Source organism: Pelophylax lessonae (genome assembly GCF_965119305.1).
Source record: "Pelophylax lessonae genome assembly, chromosome: 3".
NCBI classification, from domain to species: domain Eukaryota; kingdom Metazoa; phylum Chordata; class Amphibia; order Anura; family Ranidae; genus Pelophylax; species Pelophylax lessonae.
This window is the reverse complement of record NC_138770.1, coordinates 85,743,023-85,762,989: the sequence shown is the minus strand read 5'-3', so window position 1 is coordinate 85,762,989 and position 19,967 is coordinate 85,743,023. Positions and strand designations below refer to the sequence as shown.

Below are 19,967 nucleotides of genomic sequence, written 5' to 3'. Positions count from 1 at the left end.
AGTGGTGATCAGTGAGAAGAATGTCCCTAACATTGGTGGCCAGTGGGAAAAATGTCCCTTACATTGGTAGTCAGTGGAAAGAATGTTCCTTATATTGGTGGTCAATGGTAGGAATTCTCCTTACATTGGTGGTCAGTGGTAGGAATTCTCCTTACATTGGTGGTCAATTATAGGATTTATCCTTACATTGGTGATCACTGGTAGGAATTCACATTATATTGGTGATCAGTGGGAGGAATGCTTCATACATTGGGGGTCAATGGTAGGAATGTTCCTTACACTGGCATTCAGTGGTGGAAATTCTCCTTACATTGGTGGTCAGTGAGAAGAATGCTCCTTACATTGGTGGTCAGTGAGTAGAATGCTCCCTACATTGGTGGTCAGTGAGAAGAATGCTCCTTACATTGGTGGTCAGTGAGAAGAAGGTCTCTTACATTGGTGGTCAGTGGAAGGAATACTTTTTACACTGGTGGTCAGTGAGAATAATATCCCTTACATTGGTGTTCAGTGAGAAGAATGCTCCTTACATTGGTGGTCAGTGAGAAGAATGCTCCTTACATTGGTGGTCAGTGAGAATAATATTCCTTACATTGGTGTTCAGTGAGAAGAATGCTCCTTACATTGGTGGTCAGTGAGAAAAATGTCCCTTGCATTGGTGGTCAGTGAGAAGTATGTTCCATACATTGGTGGTCAGTGAAAAAAATTCCCCCTTACACTGGCAGTCAGTGAGAAAAATGCACCTTACATTGGTGGTTAGTGGAAGTTAGTGAGAAAAATGTCCCTTACATTGGTGGTCAGTGAAAAGAATGCCCCCTTACACCGACAGTCAGTGAGAAAAATGTCCCTTACATTGGTGGTTAGTGGAAGTTAGTGAGAAAAATGTCCCTTACATTGGTGGTCAGTGGGAAGACTGTCCCTTACATTGGTCAGGAAGAAGAATGCCCCTTACCTTGGTGGTTAGTGGTAGGAATTCTTCTTATATTGGTGATCAGTGGGAAGAATGATCCATACATTAATGATCAGTGGGAGGAATGCTCCATACATTGATGATCAATGGGAGGAATGGTCCATACATTGATGATCAGTGGGAGGAATGCTCCATACATTGATGATCAATGGGAGGAATGGTCCATACATTGATGATCAAACGGAGGAATGGTCCATACATTGATGATCAATGGGAGGAATGGTCCATACATTGATGATCAAAGGGAGGAATGCTCCATACATTGATGATCAGTGGGAGGAATGATCCATACATTGATGATCAGTGGGAGGAATGCTCCATACATTGATGATCAGTGGGAGGAATGCTTCATACATTGATGATCAATGGGAGGAATGCTCCATACATTGATGATCAGTGGGAGGAATGCTCCATACATTGATGATCAGTGGGAGGAATGCTCCATACATTGGTTATCAGTGGGAGGAATGCTCCATACATTGATGATCAGTGGGAGGAATGCTCCATGCATTGATGATCAGTGGGAGGAATGCTTCATACATTGATGATCAGTGGGAGGGATGCTCCATACATTGATGATCAGTGGGAGGAATGATCCATACATTGATGATCAGTGGGAGGAATGCTCCATGCATTGATGATCAGTGGGAGGAATGCTTCATACATTGATGATCAGTGGGAGGAATGCTCCATACATTGATGATCAGTGGGAGGAATGATTCATACATTGATGATCAGTGGGAGGAATGCTCCATACATTGATGATCAGTGGGAGGAATGCTCAATACATTGGTGGTCAGTGGGAGGAATGCTCCATACATTGATGATCAGTGGGAGGAATGCTCCATACATTGATGATCAGTGGGAGGAATGATTCATACATTGATGATCAGTGGGAGGAATGCTCAATACATTGGTGGTCAGTGGGAGGAATGCTCCATACATTGATGATCAGTGGAAGGAATGCTCCATACATTGGTGGTCAGTGGGAGGAATGCTCCATACATTGATGATCAGTGGAAGGAATGCTCCATACATTGATGATCAGTGGGCGAAATACTTCATAAATTGGTGATTTATTGGAAGGAATGCTCTTCACATAAGTAGTAAGTGGGAGGAATCCCCATCTTACAGATAGCTAAAAAGATCATTGGTGCCAGTGGTTAAATATCTGAGAGGCAGAAATTGCTCATTGCTCAAGGAACCCCAACAACATTTGGAGGAACCCTAGAGCTGCACAGAACTCTGGTTGAGCAAGGCTATTCTAACCTGATAACTGTGACTTGTCAAATCTCACTTATGGCAGAAAAAATGTGCTCATGTATACAAATTTGAGTTGAAAAATTATTTAGAATGGCTATACTCTAATTTGTGCAAAAGTGATATTTTATATGTTATTGTAAACTTGATCTTTTTATAACAGAGAACCATTAATCAAAAATATTAATACATTTTATCTTTATGTCTTAAACAGCTACTTCAAACTGCTCAAAATGTCACCCCAGTGCTACCTGTGAAGACTATTTTGGTTATCTCCAGTGTTCTTGCAAGGACGGGTTTATAGGAGATGGTTTTAACTGTTCTGATATTGATGAATGCGCCTATTCCTGGTCAAATAAATGCGGTTATTACACTTGTGTAAACACATTCGGTTCTTACACCTGTATGTGTCCATATGGCTACTACAATAGCAGTGGAGAGGGATGTGTTGATATTGACGAGTGTGCTAACCCTGCCCTAAATAGCTGCGGTCCAAATGCAACATGCATCAATACCATTGGCTCATATACGTGTGTGTGTGCTCCCAGATACATTGGGAATGGCTTTTCTTGTGAAATTGATGAGTGTGCCCTTGGTGTTTGCGGTTTTGGTATGGAATGCATAAAATACTTTGGTTCTTATTCTTGCTATGATCCATGCATTATTTACACTACTCTTGATGAACCATGGAGAAGCACTTCCAATGAAGAATATTACTGGAACTGTGACTATGACAAGAGTGGATGGTACCGTTTTGTAGGCGTGGGAGGTGTGAAAATGCCAGAATACTGTGTATCTCTATTTAGGTGTGGCACGATGGCTACAATGTGGCTCCAGGGATCCCATCCACAAATTGATGATGGAGTTGTAAATCGTACAGTCTGTGCTTCCTGGAATGAAAATTGCTGCATGTGGTCAACATCGGTGCAGATTAAATCTTGTCCGGATAATTACTATGTGTACAAATTAAGTGGAACTCCTGCTTGCAGTTTATCTTACTGTACAGGTAAATTTTATATTGTATTAATGGGATGTATGTAAAGCTAGCATTTTCAAACTGCACTCTTTCATTGTAACATGTGGTCTTCTTTTCAGATCCCTCTTCCGTCACTGGTGATTGTGCATGTGCAGACACTGAAGTATGTGCCTTTGTTGATGGAAAATATGTTTGTGATTGCAAGGATGAATTTAAAGTTTCTGGTAAGTATGAGCATTTTGTAATCTGTTGGGTCAACAGTACTGTCTGCCCTCACGTTTTAAAGCGATGACCAAACTGTCGCTTTATCAATCCTGTATTATAATAATAATAATAATAATAAACAAAAATCAGTTTTAGTATAAGGGATGGTGCAGTGTTGGTATGTGGCGCTGCCACTACATAAAGTATGTGTATCTATGTGGGGCATCAACTGTGTGTAGGAAGATATTTACACATCCACAGATGCCCTAATCAGCACATATGATAATACCACCTAAAAATGACAATCATAGAAACATTTTAAAAACAGGGTCACTGCACTATGGGTGAGCAGGGTTTTGGGTAGAAATGCATCTGTGGTGTCACTGAAATAAAAAATTCCCTGCATTTGTGGTTTCACTGGAAAGACAAATGTCCTTCTGTCCGTGTTGTCACTGGAAGAAAAAAATGTTCCCTGCGTCCATCATATATAATGTGCACCAGAAAATTTTAAGGGGCTTGGGTGGTAGGAAGCTGGAAGTGGGGTACAGGGGGATGAAGATGACAGGGGGTGGGATGGGAGGAAGATGACAGGGAGGGATGAAGATGACAGGGGGTGGGATGGTAGGAAGATGACAGGGGGTGGGATGGGGGTGAAGATGACAGGGGGTGGGATGGCAGGAAGATGACAGGGGGGATGAAGATGACAGGGGGTGGGATGGTAGGAAGATGACAGGGGGGATGAAGATGACATGGGGGATGAAGATGACAGGGGGTGGGATGGTAGGAAGATGACAGGGGGGGGGTGAAGATGACAGAGGGTGGGATGGTAGGAAGATGACAGGGGGGGTGAAGATGACAGGGGGTGGGATGGAGGGAAGCTGATGGGGGATGAAGATATCAGGGGGGGATGAAGATGTCAGGTGGTGGGTTGGTAGGAAAATGACATACACCCCCACCACCCCCCAGCTTCACACACCCCTCCATCTCCATACACCCCCCCAGCTTCATACACCCCTCCATCTCCATACACCCCCCCAGCTTCATACACCCCTCCATCTCCATACACCCCCCAGCTTCATACACCCCTCCATCTCGATACAGCCCCCAGCTTCACACACCCCTCCATCTCCATACACCCCCCCAGCTTCATACACCCCTCCATCTCCATACACCCCCCCAGCTTCATACACCCCTCCATCTCCATACACCCCCCCAGCTTCATACACCCCTCCATCTCCATACACCCCCCCAGCTTCATACACCCCTCCATCTCCATACACCCCCCCAGCTTCATACACCCCTCCATCTCCATACACCCCCCCAGCTTCACACACCCCTCCATCTCCATACACCCCCCCAGCTTCATACACCCCTCCATCTCCATACACCCCCCCCAGCTTCATACACCCCTCCATCTCCATACACCCCCCCCCCCAGCTTCATACACCCCTCCATCTCCATACACCCCCCCAGCTTCATACACCCCTCCATCTCCATACACCCCCCCAGATTCACACACCCCTCCATCTCCATACACCCCCCCAGCTTCATACATCCCTCCATCTCCATACACCCCCCCAGCTTCATACACCCCTCCATCTCGATACACCCCCCCAGCTTCATACACCCCTCCATCTCCATACACCCCCCCATCTCCACTCCCCTAGCACCATACACCCCCCCCCAGCTCCATACACCCCCCCCTTGCAAGTTAGTAGTAGTTATAACATCACAGACCTCAGATCAGAGCGGCGCTGTTGCAGAGTGAAGAGTTTCTGCCCGCCTCTCTCCTCTGTGTACAGGAAACACACAGGAAGGGGGAGGGGTGGGTTCATTGCTCGTCTCTGCTCTGCACTGACACAGGCAGCTGGGGAGAGAGACCAGCTGCCGTGTGTGTAACTCGCGGGCGGCATGCGGGAACCAAGGTTCCCGCACCGCCGTGAGCATTCCGGGACTCAGCCCTGATTCACCGGGGAATAAGGGACGCTTGGGAGCGGGAGGTATGGTTGCGCCCTAGGCGGCAGTGCGCCCTAGGCGGCTGCCTTGTTCGCCTAGCGGTAGCACCGGCCCTGTAAACACATAAATAGCATAAAAATGCACTGTGCTTTGCTGGACGGCACTGATTGATCACTTTCACATAGTAGTAAGGTGATATACTCACAAATCTAGCAGCTTTCCATACGTAAGCTTGCATGAACCCACCCTTCCCTGCCTCCCTCCCCCCACCCCCTTTTTTTTTTCTTTTCCCCCAGCTTTCCCTATCCTTCTCCCAATCTTCCACTTTACCCTTGTCTTCCCTCCAACCCACTTTCCCATCTCTCTCTTTTCTGTCTTACATCGATTTACTCTCTTTTCGATTTAACATTGCTCCTGGATAGCACATTACACACACCTGAGACTCGTTACTTGTCTCTTCTACACTCCCACGCCCCTCTGCTATTATTGAGGGTACTTGAGACTCTCCTGTTGTGGCCTCTCCAGAGACTTGGACACAGTTTGATCTCCTTGGGGGTGTCTGGTCCCCGCAGTGGTCCTCGTGTTACGTTATTTGCCTTGACCCCTCGGAACATTTCTAAAACTAAGTCTGGGTTGGGATGGACTTACTTTGGTCTCATTATTGGACTGCCTGTTTTAATTGTTTCACATGGATGTTCTATCTCTGTCTGAACGTAAATCTGTAATGCGTACATGCCGTTTTCATATGTTCCATGAGCATCTGGCTATTGTGGCATCTTGACTGTATCCTTTTTGCGTGTATGTTCACAATTTTCACTAAAATGTTTAAAAAAAAAAAAAAAGTGCACTGTGCTGAGGTGTTAGGACCATTAAAAAAATGCAGTGATCCTAAAAAATCCTGTGCGATTATTCCGTGACTTACTAAAGTGCACTGTGCTTATTGTATTAAAGTGCTAGCATGCTGGATAATGGCGTCAAACTGCTACTTTTTAACCAGTGTATCATATAAAGAAAATGAAAAAAAGAAAAAAATACACAGTATATAAATAAAGTGCCAGTGTGCTGGATATTTAATTTTGAGTAAAGTTGCTATACAAGTGCTGCGTGCTTGGTGAAATTGTGCAAAAAGAGAAGTGCTGCTTGAATTCCTTTTATTGTGTGACCTCTGATCACAGGGAATAATTAATAATTATAATTGCCCAGTGCTAGGTGCTAGTGGGTGAAAGACTATAAATGCGGATGGTTGCTAGACAATTTAAGGAGTACAATCTCTCTAATGAGAAATCCGTCCAATTACGTGCTAATGTGTGCGAGTGCTGCTACCCGTGGCCCCCCACTAGGTAATGCACTCACCACACGGACTTCCCCGTTTGCAGGGGCACAGGCTGTTGTGGGTATATCATTGGCCTATGGAAAGGGTCCCCTCACGGATGTCCTGTGTGTCTGTGGGTAATGTCCCGCTAGAGTCCCCTCTCAGATTCCTCGTGGGTTTGGTGTGCTTTAAAACATATGATAAGAAGCCTCCATTGCGTAGTATTTCTCTCATGTATAGAAAAAATGCAGAAACTTACACTGTAGGTAGTTCACTGTCAGCTGGGTCTCCGGTTGGCCGCAACACTTCCTCGTTCCACGGCTCAGATCCACTCTACTGGAAGTGACGTGTGACGCTGTAGCTCTGCCCTACGCTTTTCGTCACCACGACGTCATCTGAAGCAGTTTTCCTATAACAGGTATAGTCATTTTTGTTATTGTTTAACCACTTCTGGACCGGAAGGTTTTAAGTGGGGTACACACTATAAGAAAATCGGTCGAACGATCGATCCGATTTCCCTTGTTGTATGAAAATTCTCGTACGACAAAGACTTTTCTTTTGTTGTTTATTGTTTTTGATCATGAGCAGTCTTTCTTTTCTGATTTTTCTTATACAAAAATTGTACGAAAACGGTACACATTAAACGAAAATCATTTGTTTTTTCCCGTACGGGAAAAATTTTGGAGTTTATCCCTTCGAGAATTTTCGAACAAAAATTCAGAATCATTTGTAGAAAGTTCTGTAAACACTATATGAAAATTGTTTGAACAAAAATGTTCGCCCGATTTTCTTATAGTGTGTACGAGCCTTTACCCCCTTAATGAAAAAAAAATGTTATCAGAAGTTTCTGGGTAGCGATCACTTATATATGCCCTTTATAATCTTTATCTAGTAAGAAGCACATTTAGCAGGTGGTGGGAAACTGTCACCAATTTGTTACATCACTTCATCACCAGTTCATCTTTTGTTTTCACATCATCACCTGTTGGTGACTGAGTTTGTGCAGCAGAAACATTGAACAGTCGGTTTTATCGGGCTGTAGACTCAGCACATTTTTTTATTTATTTATTTTTTTTATTGCAAATGGGGCATTGCACTTGGTGGACAATATATTTGAGTTTTGGACAATTTCTTTTGGATTTTTGTGGGTCACAGTGTTGATCGAACATAATTTTTATCTTCACTCATCATTGTTATCACGTGGTGTATGCACATTGCATTTGTTTATGTTTATATGTTTATATTTATATGAACTCTCAACACATTGTAGCGCACTAATTATTTTTCACAAACATTTACCCCCTTAATGTCCAGCCCATTTTTTGCGATACGGCACTGCATTACTTTAACTGACAATTGCACTGTCGTGCGACGCTGTACCCAAATAAAATTGTTGTCCCTATTTTCCCACAAATAGAGCTTTTTTTTGGTGGTATTTGATCACTCCTGCCTTTTTATTTTTTGCCTAATAAACCATAAAAAGAGCGACAATTAAAAAAAAAAAAAACAATATTTTTTACTTTCTGCTATAAAACACAGCCAATAAAAAATCATATTTTTTCATCAATTTAGGCCAATGTATTCTGCTACATATTTTTGGTAAAAACAATCCCAATAAGTGTATATTTATTGGTTTGCGCAAAAGTTATAGCGTCTACAAACTAGGAGATATTTTTGAGGAATTTTTATTTATTTATATTTTTTACTAGTAGTCGAGGCAATCAGCAATTTTTAGTGGGACTGCGACATTGCGGCAGACAAATCGGACATCTAACTGACACTTTTGACACTTTTTGGGGACCAGTGACATTATTGCAGTGGTCGGTGCTAAAACAAATGCACTGTTACTGTACTAATGACACTGGCAGGGAAGACGTTAACATCAGTGGCGATCAAAGGGTTAAGTGAGTCCCTAGGGGGTGTTTTCTAACTGTGTTTTCTAACTGTGGGGGGGTTGCACTGATTGGTGGAAGACAGAGATACTGGTTCTTGTCCCCTTGCAGAACGGAGATCTGCCTTGTTTACATAGACAGACCGCCATTCTGCCTCTCTCGGAAATTATCGTGGGTGGCCGGCGTACATCAGGTCTTCCGAACCCATTTATTTACATTCCTGCTAGCCAATCACAGCGCGATCATGCCTCTAGTGGCATGATGGTGCCATCTAGTGGCTATTGAATGAAACAAGGTATGGGTATGTCGTTTTGCGCAATAGCACCAGTTTGCCGCAGTATATGCACGGCTATATACAATGTACATTCAATTCCATTCAGAAGAGAAAGTAAACACATGGGTGGACTGTGCAGTGACTGATCACTGTGATAGCCAATCAGAGGTAGATCAAGTAGGAAGGCCAACTAATAGATCAAGCAAGATGGTCAAGCAGTGGATCGAGAAGGAAGGTCAACTAGAAAACCAAGCAGAAAGGTCAAGCAGTAGATCAAGAAAGAAGGTCATGCAACAGTTTTTGAGCTAAAAGACATTTAAAGCAAAATATGCTAGACAACAGCAATATCTGTGAACAGGTAGAGGTTAGGCCAGGCAGGATCAAGCAGGAAGGTCAAGCAATAGACCAAGCAGAAAGGCCAAGCAATAGATCAAGCAAGAAGGTAAACTAGTAGATCAAGAAAGAAGGCCATTCAGTAGTTTAAGGAAAGTCAACTATTAGATCAAGCAGAAAAGCCAAGCAGGAAACCAAGAAGGGAGGCCAGCTAGCAGATCAAGCAGGGAATTCAAGCAGTAGATCAAGAAATAAAGTCAACATCAGCTTTTGAACTAAAAGGCATTCAAAGTAAAGTATGTTAGACAAAAACATAATCTGTGAACAGGTAGAGGTTAGGCCAGGCAGGATCAAGTAGTCGATTAGGTAGGAAGGTCAAGCAGTAGATCAAGAAGGAAGGTCAACCAGTGGATCAAGTATAAAGTTTAAGTACTGGATCAAGCAGGAAGGTCAAGTAGTAGATCAAACAATAGATCAAGCAGTGGATCGAGCAAGCAGGAATAGTGGAAAGGCCAGAGTTATATACAGTGCCTTGCGAAAGTATTCAGCCCCCTTGAATTTTGCGACCTTTTGTCACATTTCAGGCTTCAAACATAAAGATATAAAACTGTAATTTTTTGTGAAGAATCAACAACAAGTGGGACACAATCGTGAAGTGGAACGAAATTTATTGGATATTTCAAACTTTTTTAACAAATAAAAAACTGAAAAATTGGGCGTGCAAAATTATTCAGCCCCTTTAACCACATCTCGCCCGCCCTATAGCAGATTGACGGCGGGATTGTGGTTGTATTATCCTGACCTGACGTCATATGACGGCGGCAGCATAATACAGCTCTGCGCGCCCCCCGGGGGCATGCAGAGTGGCGATCGGTGATGCGAGGTGTCACACTGACTCCCTGCATCTCCGATCTCGGTACTGACGTAGGCTCTTTACCATGTGATCAGCCGTGTCCAATCACGACTGGTCACATAGTAAACAGGAAGAGCCGTTGATCGGCTTTCCTTAGTTTGTGCCTGACAGGCACGAGTAAAGGAGCGCCGTTCGGCGGCTCCCCTGACAGGGGGGGGGGGGGCTCGGCACTGGTAATCAGATCATTGATTACCAGTGCAGACCCTCGGGGGGTGCCACTAGAACCACCAGGGATGCCCACCCATGACCCCAGGGATGCCCACCTATGACCCCAGGGATGCCTACTATGGCCACCAGGGATGGCAATCAGGGCTCAGGGAGCCCCCCATTGCCCTCCCCATCAGTGCTGCCCGCCAGTGCCCTCCCTATCAGTGCTGCCCACCAGTGCCCATCATTGCCATCTATCAGTGTCGCCCACCAGTGCCCATTATTGCCCACCAGTGCCGCCTATCAGTGCCCATTAGTGCCCATCAGTGCCGCCCGTCAGTGCCGATCAGTGCCGCCTATCAGTGCCCACCAGTGCCGCCTATCAGTGCCCATTAGTGCCCATCAGTGCCACCTATCAGTGCCCATCAGTGCCACCTATCAGTGCCCATCAATGCCTCCTATCAGTGCCCAGCAGTGCCGCCTATCAGTGTCCACCAATGCTGCATATCAGTGCTACCTATCAGTGAGACCCCATCAGTGCCACCCCATCAGTGCCTCCTCATCAGTGCCTGTCAGTGCAGTCTCATCAGTGCTCATCAGTGCAGGAAAAAACTTATTTATTTACAAAATTGTATAACATAAACAAAAATTTTTTTTTTTCAAACTTTTTGGTCTTTTTTTATTTGTTTAGCAAAAAGTAAAAAACCCAGAGGTGATCAAATACCACCAAAAGAAAGCTCTATTTGGGGGGGGGGAAATGACATAAATGTGGTGTAGGTACAGTGTTGCATGACCGCACAATTGTCATTCAAAATGCAACAGCGCTAAAAGGGGAAAATTGGCCTGGGCAGGAAGGGGGTGAAAGTGCCCGGTATTGAAGTGGTTAAGTTAATACTTTGTAGCGTCACCTTTTGCTGCGATTACAGCTGTAAGTCACTTGTGGTATGTCTCTATCAGTTTTGCACATCGAGAGACTGAAATTTTTGCCCATTCCTCCTTGCAAAACAGCTCGAGCTCAGTGAGGTTGGATGGAGAGTGTTTGTGAACAGCAGTTTTCAGTTCTTTCCACAGATTCTCGATTGGATTCAGGTCTGGACTTTGACTTGGCCATTCTAACACCTGGATATGTTTATTTGTGAACCATTCCATTGTAGATTTTGCTTTATGTTTTGGATCATTGTCTTGTTGGAAGACAAATCTCCGTCCCAGTCTTAGGTCTTTTGCAGACTCCATCAGATTTTATTCCAGAATGGTCCAGTATTTGGCTCCATCCATCTTCCCATGAATTTTAACCACCTTCCCTATCCCTGCTGAAGAAAAGCAGGCCCAAACCATGATGTTGCCACCACCATGTTTGACAGTGGGGATGGTGTGTTCAGGGTGATGAGCTGTGTTGCTTTTACGCCAAACATAATGTTTTGCATTGTTGCCAAAAAGTTTGATTTTGGTTTCATCTGACCAGAGCACCTTCTTCCACATGTTTGGTGTCTCCCAGGTAGTTTGTGGCAAACTTTAAACGACACTTTTTATGGATATCTTTAAGAAATGGCTTTCTTCTTGCCACTCTTCCATAAAGGCCAGATTTGTGCGGTATACGACTGATTGTTGTCCTATGGACAGAGTCCCCCACCTCAGCTGTAGATCTCTGCAGTTCATCCAGAGTGATCATGGGCCTCTTGGCTGCATCTCTGATCTGTCTTCTCCTTGTATGAGCTGAAAGTTAAGAGGGACGGCCAGGTCTTCGTAGATTTGCAGTGGTCTGATACTCCTTCCATTTCAATGTTATCGCTTGCACAGTGCTCCTTGGGATGTTTAAAGATTGGGAAATCTTTTGTATCCAAATCCAGCTTTAAACTTCTCCACAACAGTATCTCGGACCTGCCTGGTGTGTTCTTGTTCTTCATGATGCTCTCTGCGCTTTAAACGGACCTCTGAGACTATCACAGTGCAGGTGCATTTATACGGAAACTTGATTACACAGGTGGATTCTATTTATCATCATTAGTCATTTAGGTCAACATTGGATCATTCAGAGATCCTCACTGAACTTCTGGAAAGAGTTTGCTAAACTGAAAGTAAAGGGGCTGAATAATTTTGCACGCCCAATTTTTCAGTTTTTTTATTTGTTAACAAAGTTTGAAATATCCAATAAATTTCGTTCCACTTCATGATTGTGTCCCACTTGTTGTTGATTCTTCACAAAAAATTACCGTTTTATATCTTTATGTTTGAAGCCTGAAATGTGGCAAAAGGTTGCAAAGTTCAAGGGGGCCGAATACTTTCACAAGGCACTGTATATAGTATAATATATAGTATAAACCAAAGTACAAGTACTACAAAAAAAAGGACTAAAAATCTGTCTATGCTGTACTATTTCAGCTAGTATGATATTGTGGGCACACACCTAACCCTCTTCAATGGGAGATGACCATCTCCCAGCAGTTTACACCCACTTTGTCTTACAGAACTTAAGTAAACCAGGAGACCTGAGCCTCTGCCTATAGGTGAGCTATGAGATTTTTGTTAAATGACTTTACATTACTACCACTTAGAATTGCCTTGAACTTCAAAGTAAGACCCCCTTGCAAGAACACTTTGTGTCAACAGATACACATTCTTAAGTGTCCTTTTCAGCAAATTAATTGCAGATGGGCAGGAGAAGGTGAAATACCCAAAATCCTTCTCTAGGCTCTTAAGGTTTCTCATTCTCAGGACTGTCAGCTGCAGGTTGTGGTTCAACTCCAGGAGCACACAGCTACCAATAGCGTAATTCTCTAGAAAACAAGAGGTTCTTGTGTTGCTCTATTCCAGCTGCTTGACTGTAACATCAGGATATTTCCAGGTACACAGCCAGCTTTTTTAGTCACAAAAGCCTCCAAGCACATAGATTGCTTCTCTAGTCTTACAGCCTACAGTTACACAGCCTATGTGTAGAGGTCCAAGTCCTCTAGACCTCTGGCACCAGTCACCAATGGCTTGAAAAACAAAATGGTGGCACAGTCTTCTTTATTGACGAAGGGACAAAGCTGTATATCGCAAGATATGTAGAACATGTTGTTACTGTATAATGGCAAAAGACCCTTTAATAATACAGAAAATAAATGACAAATCGGGAGGTGGGTCTGTTTTAGCAAATTGCAGTGAAAGAAACAATTCTAACAGTAACTGAGATGTTACAAAAATTAAAAGCCAGCATTCCTTTGTTGATCTTCTCTTCTTCTGTACATTGTGGCTAGAATATCTAAGTCAACAGCTACTGTTTGGGAGCACTGAGCACAGCCATACATACATGTTCACCTACCCAATAAGTGTAACGCTCATGCGTTTTTTGTTAGTGAATGGATTTGCAGCTGCAGAATTATTACACTCAGTAGTCATGTAGAGAATGTGTTGAACAACATATCCAACTCTCAGGACTTCTTTACTGTGTACAGCCTGTTATGCAAATATACATACACTCAATATGATGTTCCTGGAGTGATAGAATGTATATGATAGAATAGAGGTGAGAGACAGGCAATAGGATGGTGAGCACTTAGTAGTAGTATTCAGGAGAGTGGTAGGTGATGATAGTATGCAGATAGGTTTTAGCAATCATGTATAGTAACAGGTGGTAGGGGACAGCAGATGAAGTATGCAAGAGAGAGTAACCTAGTGCAATGATAGGTGATGGTAGTCCCAAGAGCTAGCAATCTATGCAGATGATAGAAATAGCTTAGATAGTAATAGTCCCTTTAGTATGCAGTAGTAGATAGTGAAAGTTAGGTTGAGGAAGGAATCCCCTGCGGGGTACTTATCACTAGATGGGTTAGTAGTAGCAAGGTCCAAGAGTAATGGAGTAATCCGGTAGCGAGATACTGGATCGGTAGCGAGGTTCCGGTCTTGTTCAGGCAAGGGGAATAGCTTGAAGCTCCAGCAGCATTGGACAAGACAAGGCAACATGCGGTTTGAACGAGCAATGAGTGAGAAAAAGCCGGCGATTGAAATAGCCGCTCATAGCGGCGCCCGGCGATGACGTCATTGCCCTTAAAGGTGTATGCGTTATATTTGGATAGCAAGATGGGACGCAATATTAAGAGAGAAATGTGGAAATAAGGGTACCAGAGGTACCAGAACATTACAATAAGAAACTTACAAAAAATGTTTTGCAAACCTATTGCCCTTTCTGTAAGGTAATAGGCTTCACTGTTCATTACATTCTGCAAAGGCAGAGGTCATGAAATGCTTCAAATGAAATGTGCACTGTCTCACCATTATATTATTAGATATATGAATCATTTCTTTCAACCTATACTTATTCAAAAATACAATTTTTTTTTCTATTTTAAGATATTTCAGAAATACGCCCAATACTTACCTGTGGAGCACGTGAAATGAAAGTCTCATTCCGAAAATGTCAGCTAAGAAGTCAAAATATTGATGTCAGTAAACTCAATATTGCAAACACCGACTGCTATAAGCTTCAAGATGATATTGTCAATGGAACCTACTCAGTAACAGTCGCTCTTAAAGATGGGGAATGTGGAGTTCAGCTAATAGTAAGTCTTTCTTTCTTTCTTTCTTTCTTTCTTTCTTTCTTTCTTTCTTTCGTGGATTTCAATTTAGGTGTTTTAAAATGGGAGAGCTGGAGCTGGAGATGGGAGAGCTGGAGCTGCTGATGTTTGAGGAGGACTTAGATTTTGTGGGGATAACTGAGACTTGGTTTGACAGCTCCCATGACTGGATGGCGACCATTCAGGGGTATTCCCTTTATCGCAGAGATAGAGAAGGTAAAAAAGGGGGAGGGGTATGTCTGTATATTAAGAACAGTGTACAGGTAAATATGAGGGATGATATTAATAATGGAGCTAAGGACGAGGCAGAATCCCTATGGGTAGAGCTTCAAAGGGAAGGCACGGTGGGGAAGGTAATATTGGGCGTATGCTATAGGCCCCCCAACCAGAAGGAGGAGGGGGAGGCGGACCTCATTTTACAGATAGGATTGGCAGCAAGGATGGGAAATGTCATTATAATGGGGGACTTTAATTATCCTGATATAGACTGACAGAAGGAACCGCGCATTCAGCCAAGGCTAGGCAGTTCCTAAATGTTTTGCAGGATAATTTCATGGGTCAGATGGTGAATGCACCGACGAGAAACAATGCGGTACTTGACCTACTGATTACCAACAATATAGACCTGCTCACGGATATAGAAATACGGGGCAACTTAGGAAACAGTGACCATAGGTCAATAAGTTTCAGTATTAATTACAGTAATAGGAAACACAAGGGTAATATAAGGACGCTGAATTTCAAAAGAGCCAATTTCCCAAAACTGCGCTCGCTGCTAGAAAATATCAATTGGGATAGAACCCTGGGAAAAAAGAACACGGAGGAAAAATGCGAGTGCTTCAAGAGCATACTTAACAAGGGGATTGGCCAGTGCATTCCAAAGGGAAATAAATTTAAAAGAGCAAAATTAAACCCTGGGTGGCTAAACTCCAACATAAAAATGCATATTAGTGCTAAAGAAAAGGCCTTCAAAAAATACAAGACTGAGGGGTCATTGGCAGCATTTAAGCATTACAAAGAGTGTAATAAGAAATGTAAAAACGAAATCAGGGCGGCTAAAATAGAACACGAGAGACATATAGCGGAGGAGAGTAAAAAGAACCCCAAGAAATTCTTTAAGTATATAAACAGTAGGAAAGCGAGGCCAGAACACATTGGCCCCATAAAAGATGACAAAGGAAATATGGCCACTGAGGACAGAGAAAAGGCGGAAGTGTTAAATAATTTCTTCTCTTCAGTCTTCACAAAAGAATCAGGGGGCTACACGAACCTAGCTTGTAAGGCCGAACTAAACAACACACCTCAGGAAGTGCCGCCATGGCAAACAGAAGATAGACTTAAAGCTAAACTAGAGAAACTTAACATAAATAAATCACTGGGACCGGATGGCTTGCACCCAAGGGTTCTTAAAGAGCTCAGCCAGGTGATTGCCAGACCATTATTCTTGATCTTTAAGGATAGTTTACAGACGGGTATCGGTGCCAGCCGATTAGAAATAGCCAACGTGGTACCAATATTTAAAAAGGGGCCGTGGTGTATCCCGGGTAACTATTGGCTGGTCAGCCTAACATCTGTAGTCTGCAAGATTTTGGAGGGGTTGTTAACGGACTACATACAAGACTTTAGTAATGAAAACTGTATTATTAGTAGTAATCAGCATGGATTTATGAAAAATCGTTCTTGCCAAACCAATCTATTAACCTTCTACGATGAAGTGAGCAGCCACCTAGATAAAGGAAAGCCTGTGGATGTGGTGTATCTGGACTTTGCAAAGGCCTTTGACACCGTTCCCCACAAACGCTTACTGTACAAACTAAGGAAGGTAGGTATGGACCATAAGGTGAGTACCTGGATAGAGAACTTTCTCCAGGGGAGAGTCCAGAGGGTGATGATTAATGGGGAGTACTCGGATTGGGCGGGTGTGGAAAGCGGGGTCCCCCAGGGTTCTGTCCTGGGACCAATCCTGTTTAATTTATTCATAAATGATCTAGAGGAGGGGATATCTAGCACAATCTCAGTATTTGCGGATGATACTAAACTAAGCTTGCCAATATCTTCTATGCGGGATGTGGAAACCTTACAAGCAGACCTGAACAAAATAACGGGGTGGGCAACTACATGGCAGATGAGGTTTAATGTTGAAAAATGTAAAGTAATGCACTTGGGGGCCAGAAACCAGAAAGCAAGCTACTCACTAGGGGGGGGGGGGGACCTCTGGGTGAGTCTAGGATGGAAAAAGACTTGGGGGTACTGGTAGACAACAGGCTTGGCAGTGGCATGCAATGCCAAGCCGCTGCAAGCAAAGCCAACAGAATACTGGGATGTATAAAAAAGGGGATTCACTCCAGAAATAAAGAGATTTTTCTCCCGCTCTATAAGACTCTGGTCCGGCCACATCTGGAGTATGCTGTCCAGTTCTGGGCACCGGTCCTCAGGAAGGATGTGCTGGAATTGGAAAGAGTCCAGAGAAGGGCAACAAAAATAATTAGGGGAATGGAGGACATCAGCTATGAGGAAAGACTACAAGCACTGAACCTATTCTCTCTGGAGAAGAGACGATTGAGGGGGGATATGATATCAATGTACAAATACTGTACTGGCGACCCTAGCATAAGGAACAAACTATTCAGAGTAAGGGAATACAATAAGACACGTGGCCACTCACTAAAACTAGAGGAAAGGCGGTTTAACCTTAAAATGCGTAAGGGGTTCTTTACTGTAAGAGCGGTAAGGATGTGGAATTCTCTTCCACAAGCAGTCGTATCAGCAGGAAGCATTGATAGTTTCAAAAGACTATTTGATGGGCACCTTAGAGACCACAACATATAGGGGTATACAATGTACGGTTAAAAGCAAACACACACTCACATCATAGGTTGAACTGGATGAACTGATGTCTTTTTTCAGCCTCACTAACTATGTAACTATGTAATCAACTCGGTAAAGGAGGAGAGCATATTTAAAAGAAGAAAAACTACCACAAGAGGACACTGTTTTAAATTAGAGGGGCAAAGGTTTAAAAGTAATATGAGGAAGTATTACTTTACTGAGAGAGTAGTGGATGCATGGAATAACCTTCCTGCAGAAGTGGTAGCTGCAAATACAGTGAAGGAGTTTAAGCATGCATGGGATAGGCATAAGGCTATCCTTCATATAAGATAGGGCCAGGGACTATTCATAGGATTCAGATATATTGGGCAGACTAGATGGGCCAAATGGTTCTTATCTGCCGACACATTCTATGTTTCTATGTTTCTATGTAACTGTGTAACTAATATTATATAATCATCCAGAGCCACAGCCACAGCCACAGAAGTTGGGGTTTCGAGGTTCTTTAATTAAAAAAACAAAAAGTTTGGACGGAAAACTGTACAAATAGACAACTGTTATAGACAATCACATCTGCCCTTTCTTAATGGTAACTGACCCAAACAGCTATTCAATGCTGTACCATTTCTACAAACTTTTGTGCTTTTTTACCTTACGATTTTTTTTTTTTTGTTCTGTGATTGCAAGACAATACAATATAATTTTACAATAAAACATGATGAATAAAAATAAGGCATCCAAGTACATGAAAACCAAATGTATAAATCAATAAAAATAACTAACAGTGTCACATCAGCAAGGCCGAATACAAGAAGCCAAAACTGACAACTAGATATCGTACTGGGCAAGTCGGGATGGAAATCAATGGTTCTAGAGTGCCTGAGGTCATTTCTGACTTCAATAATCAATGGTCCAAGGGTTCCATGTCATTAGGAATTTAGATACCATCAAGTGGTATCTAAATACCACTTGATGGTATCTAGTATGTATGTATTCAAGGAGGAAATGGTTATTAAGGGTATGTAACAATTTCTGAGTTAGAATTATTGAAGACTTCCAGTATTTCATGATGGAAGAGCAAATTGCAATGGATATATGGAAAACAAGTGCCTGACAATCTTTGGGCTAGATGTCCAGCCCTATGTCCAGTAGGACCCCCTAAAGTTTATATTTTATGTGGTTGACAGGGTGGGTGATAAATAGTGCAATGTCAAGCCAAAAAGTGGTAAAGTGTGGGCAGTCCCACCAAATGTGAAAGAGAGTTCTTTAGTCACTGCAGTTCCTGCATGCACAGGAGGGAAGAAGATGGAAAGATAGACAAGAGAATGTATAATACCATTTATGGAATATCTTTTGGGCTGTCTTCCAATTTTAAAGTGGTCTGAGCACTACATGCCGTTGCTGAGGGAATATCGAGAGGTAAAGGGCATGCTCCTAATATTGCATCGAGGATGACCTCCGAGGATGGTTGAATCAAGAAGTTATAGAGATTCTTCATGCAGTGAGAAGTAGGATGATCATAAAACGTTAATAGTTTTAGAAGGAGAAGGTTGGTGAGGTACTAGATGCTCAGCCTGCAGAACCTGCCCGATAAACTTAACTACATTCTGCTTCACTTGACCCCAATTGAACTGACTTCACAGACTAAATTGGAGTCAAACTAAACTCTAGTGACAGGACCAAAGTTTTAGGGGTGTTCCGGGCTCCATCAGAACCACTATCAATGTGAAAAAGCACTAAAGAAGATTGCGAACAGGCAGGTAAGATTGTTTTATTACAAGTCAGGCATAGCGTGCACCCAGAGTTGTCAAAATACAATAGCTGACACAATAGATTTGCCCATCCACACTATTTAACATGGTTGGAGTAATTGTTAGATTTCCCTAGTTCAGCTCACAGACAAATCTATGCATGTATGGTAGAACTAACTTTAGATGGACATAGAGGTATAAATTAACTTTATAACAGGCAAACACATTAAAGCCTACCTAGTTTAGGCAGTTACAGCAGCAGTTTTCTTTTGCTTTGTGAAAAAGGCTGCAGCATGGAGGCAGGTATGTATGGTCTTTTTTATCAACCTCATTTATCTCCTTTAACCAGTTCTGGACTGGAAGGGTTTGCCCCCTTAATGACCAGGCCATTTTTTGCGATTCAACACTATGTTACTTAAACGGAAAATTGCGTGTCCGCGCGATACTGTACCGAAATACATTTTATGTCCTTTTTTTCCTCACAAATAGAGCTTTCTTTTGGTGGTTTTTGATCACCTGTGCAACTTTTATTTTTTGCGCTATAAACAAAGAAAAACGAGAACTCTGAAAAAAAAAAAAAAAAAACAATATTTTTTTACT

General features: G+C 42.8%; 1 protein-coding gene across 1 annotated transcript in view; it reads left to right on the top strand.

Annotated features, from left to right (window-relative positions):
- Positions 1–19,967, top strand: part of LOC309551301 (uromodulin-like) — a gene marked incomplete at its 3' end in the record, with an annotated part of 100,047 nt that overhangs the window by 55,679 nt on the left and 24,401 nt on the right. The window contains 3 exon segments of the mRNA XM_082251832.1: positions 2,442–3,233; positions 3,323–3,427; positions 14,564–14,772. Coding sequence (XP_082107958.1) covers positions 2,442–3,233; positions 3,323–3,427; positions 14,564–14,772 — 1,106 coding nt within the window.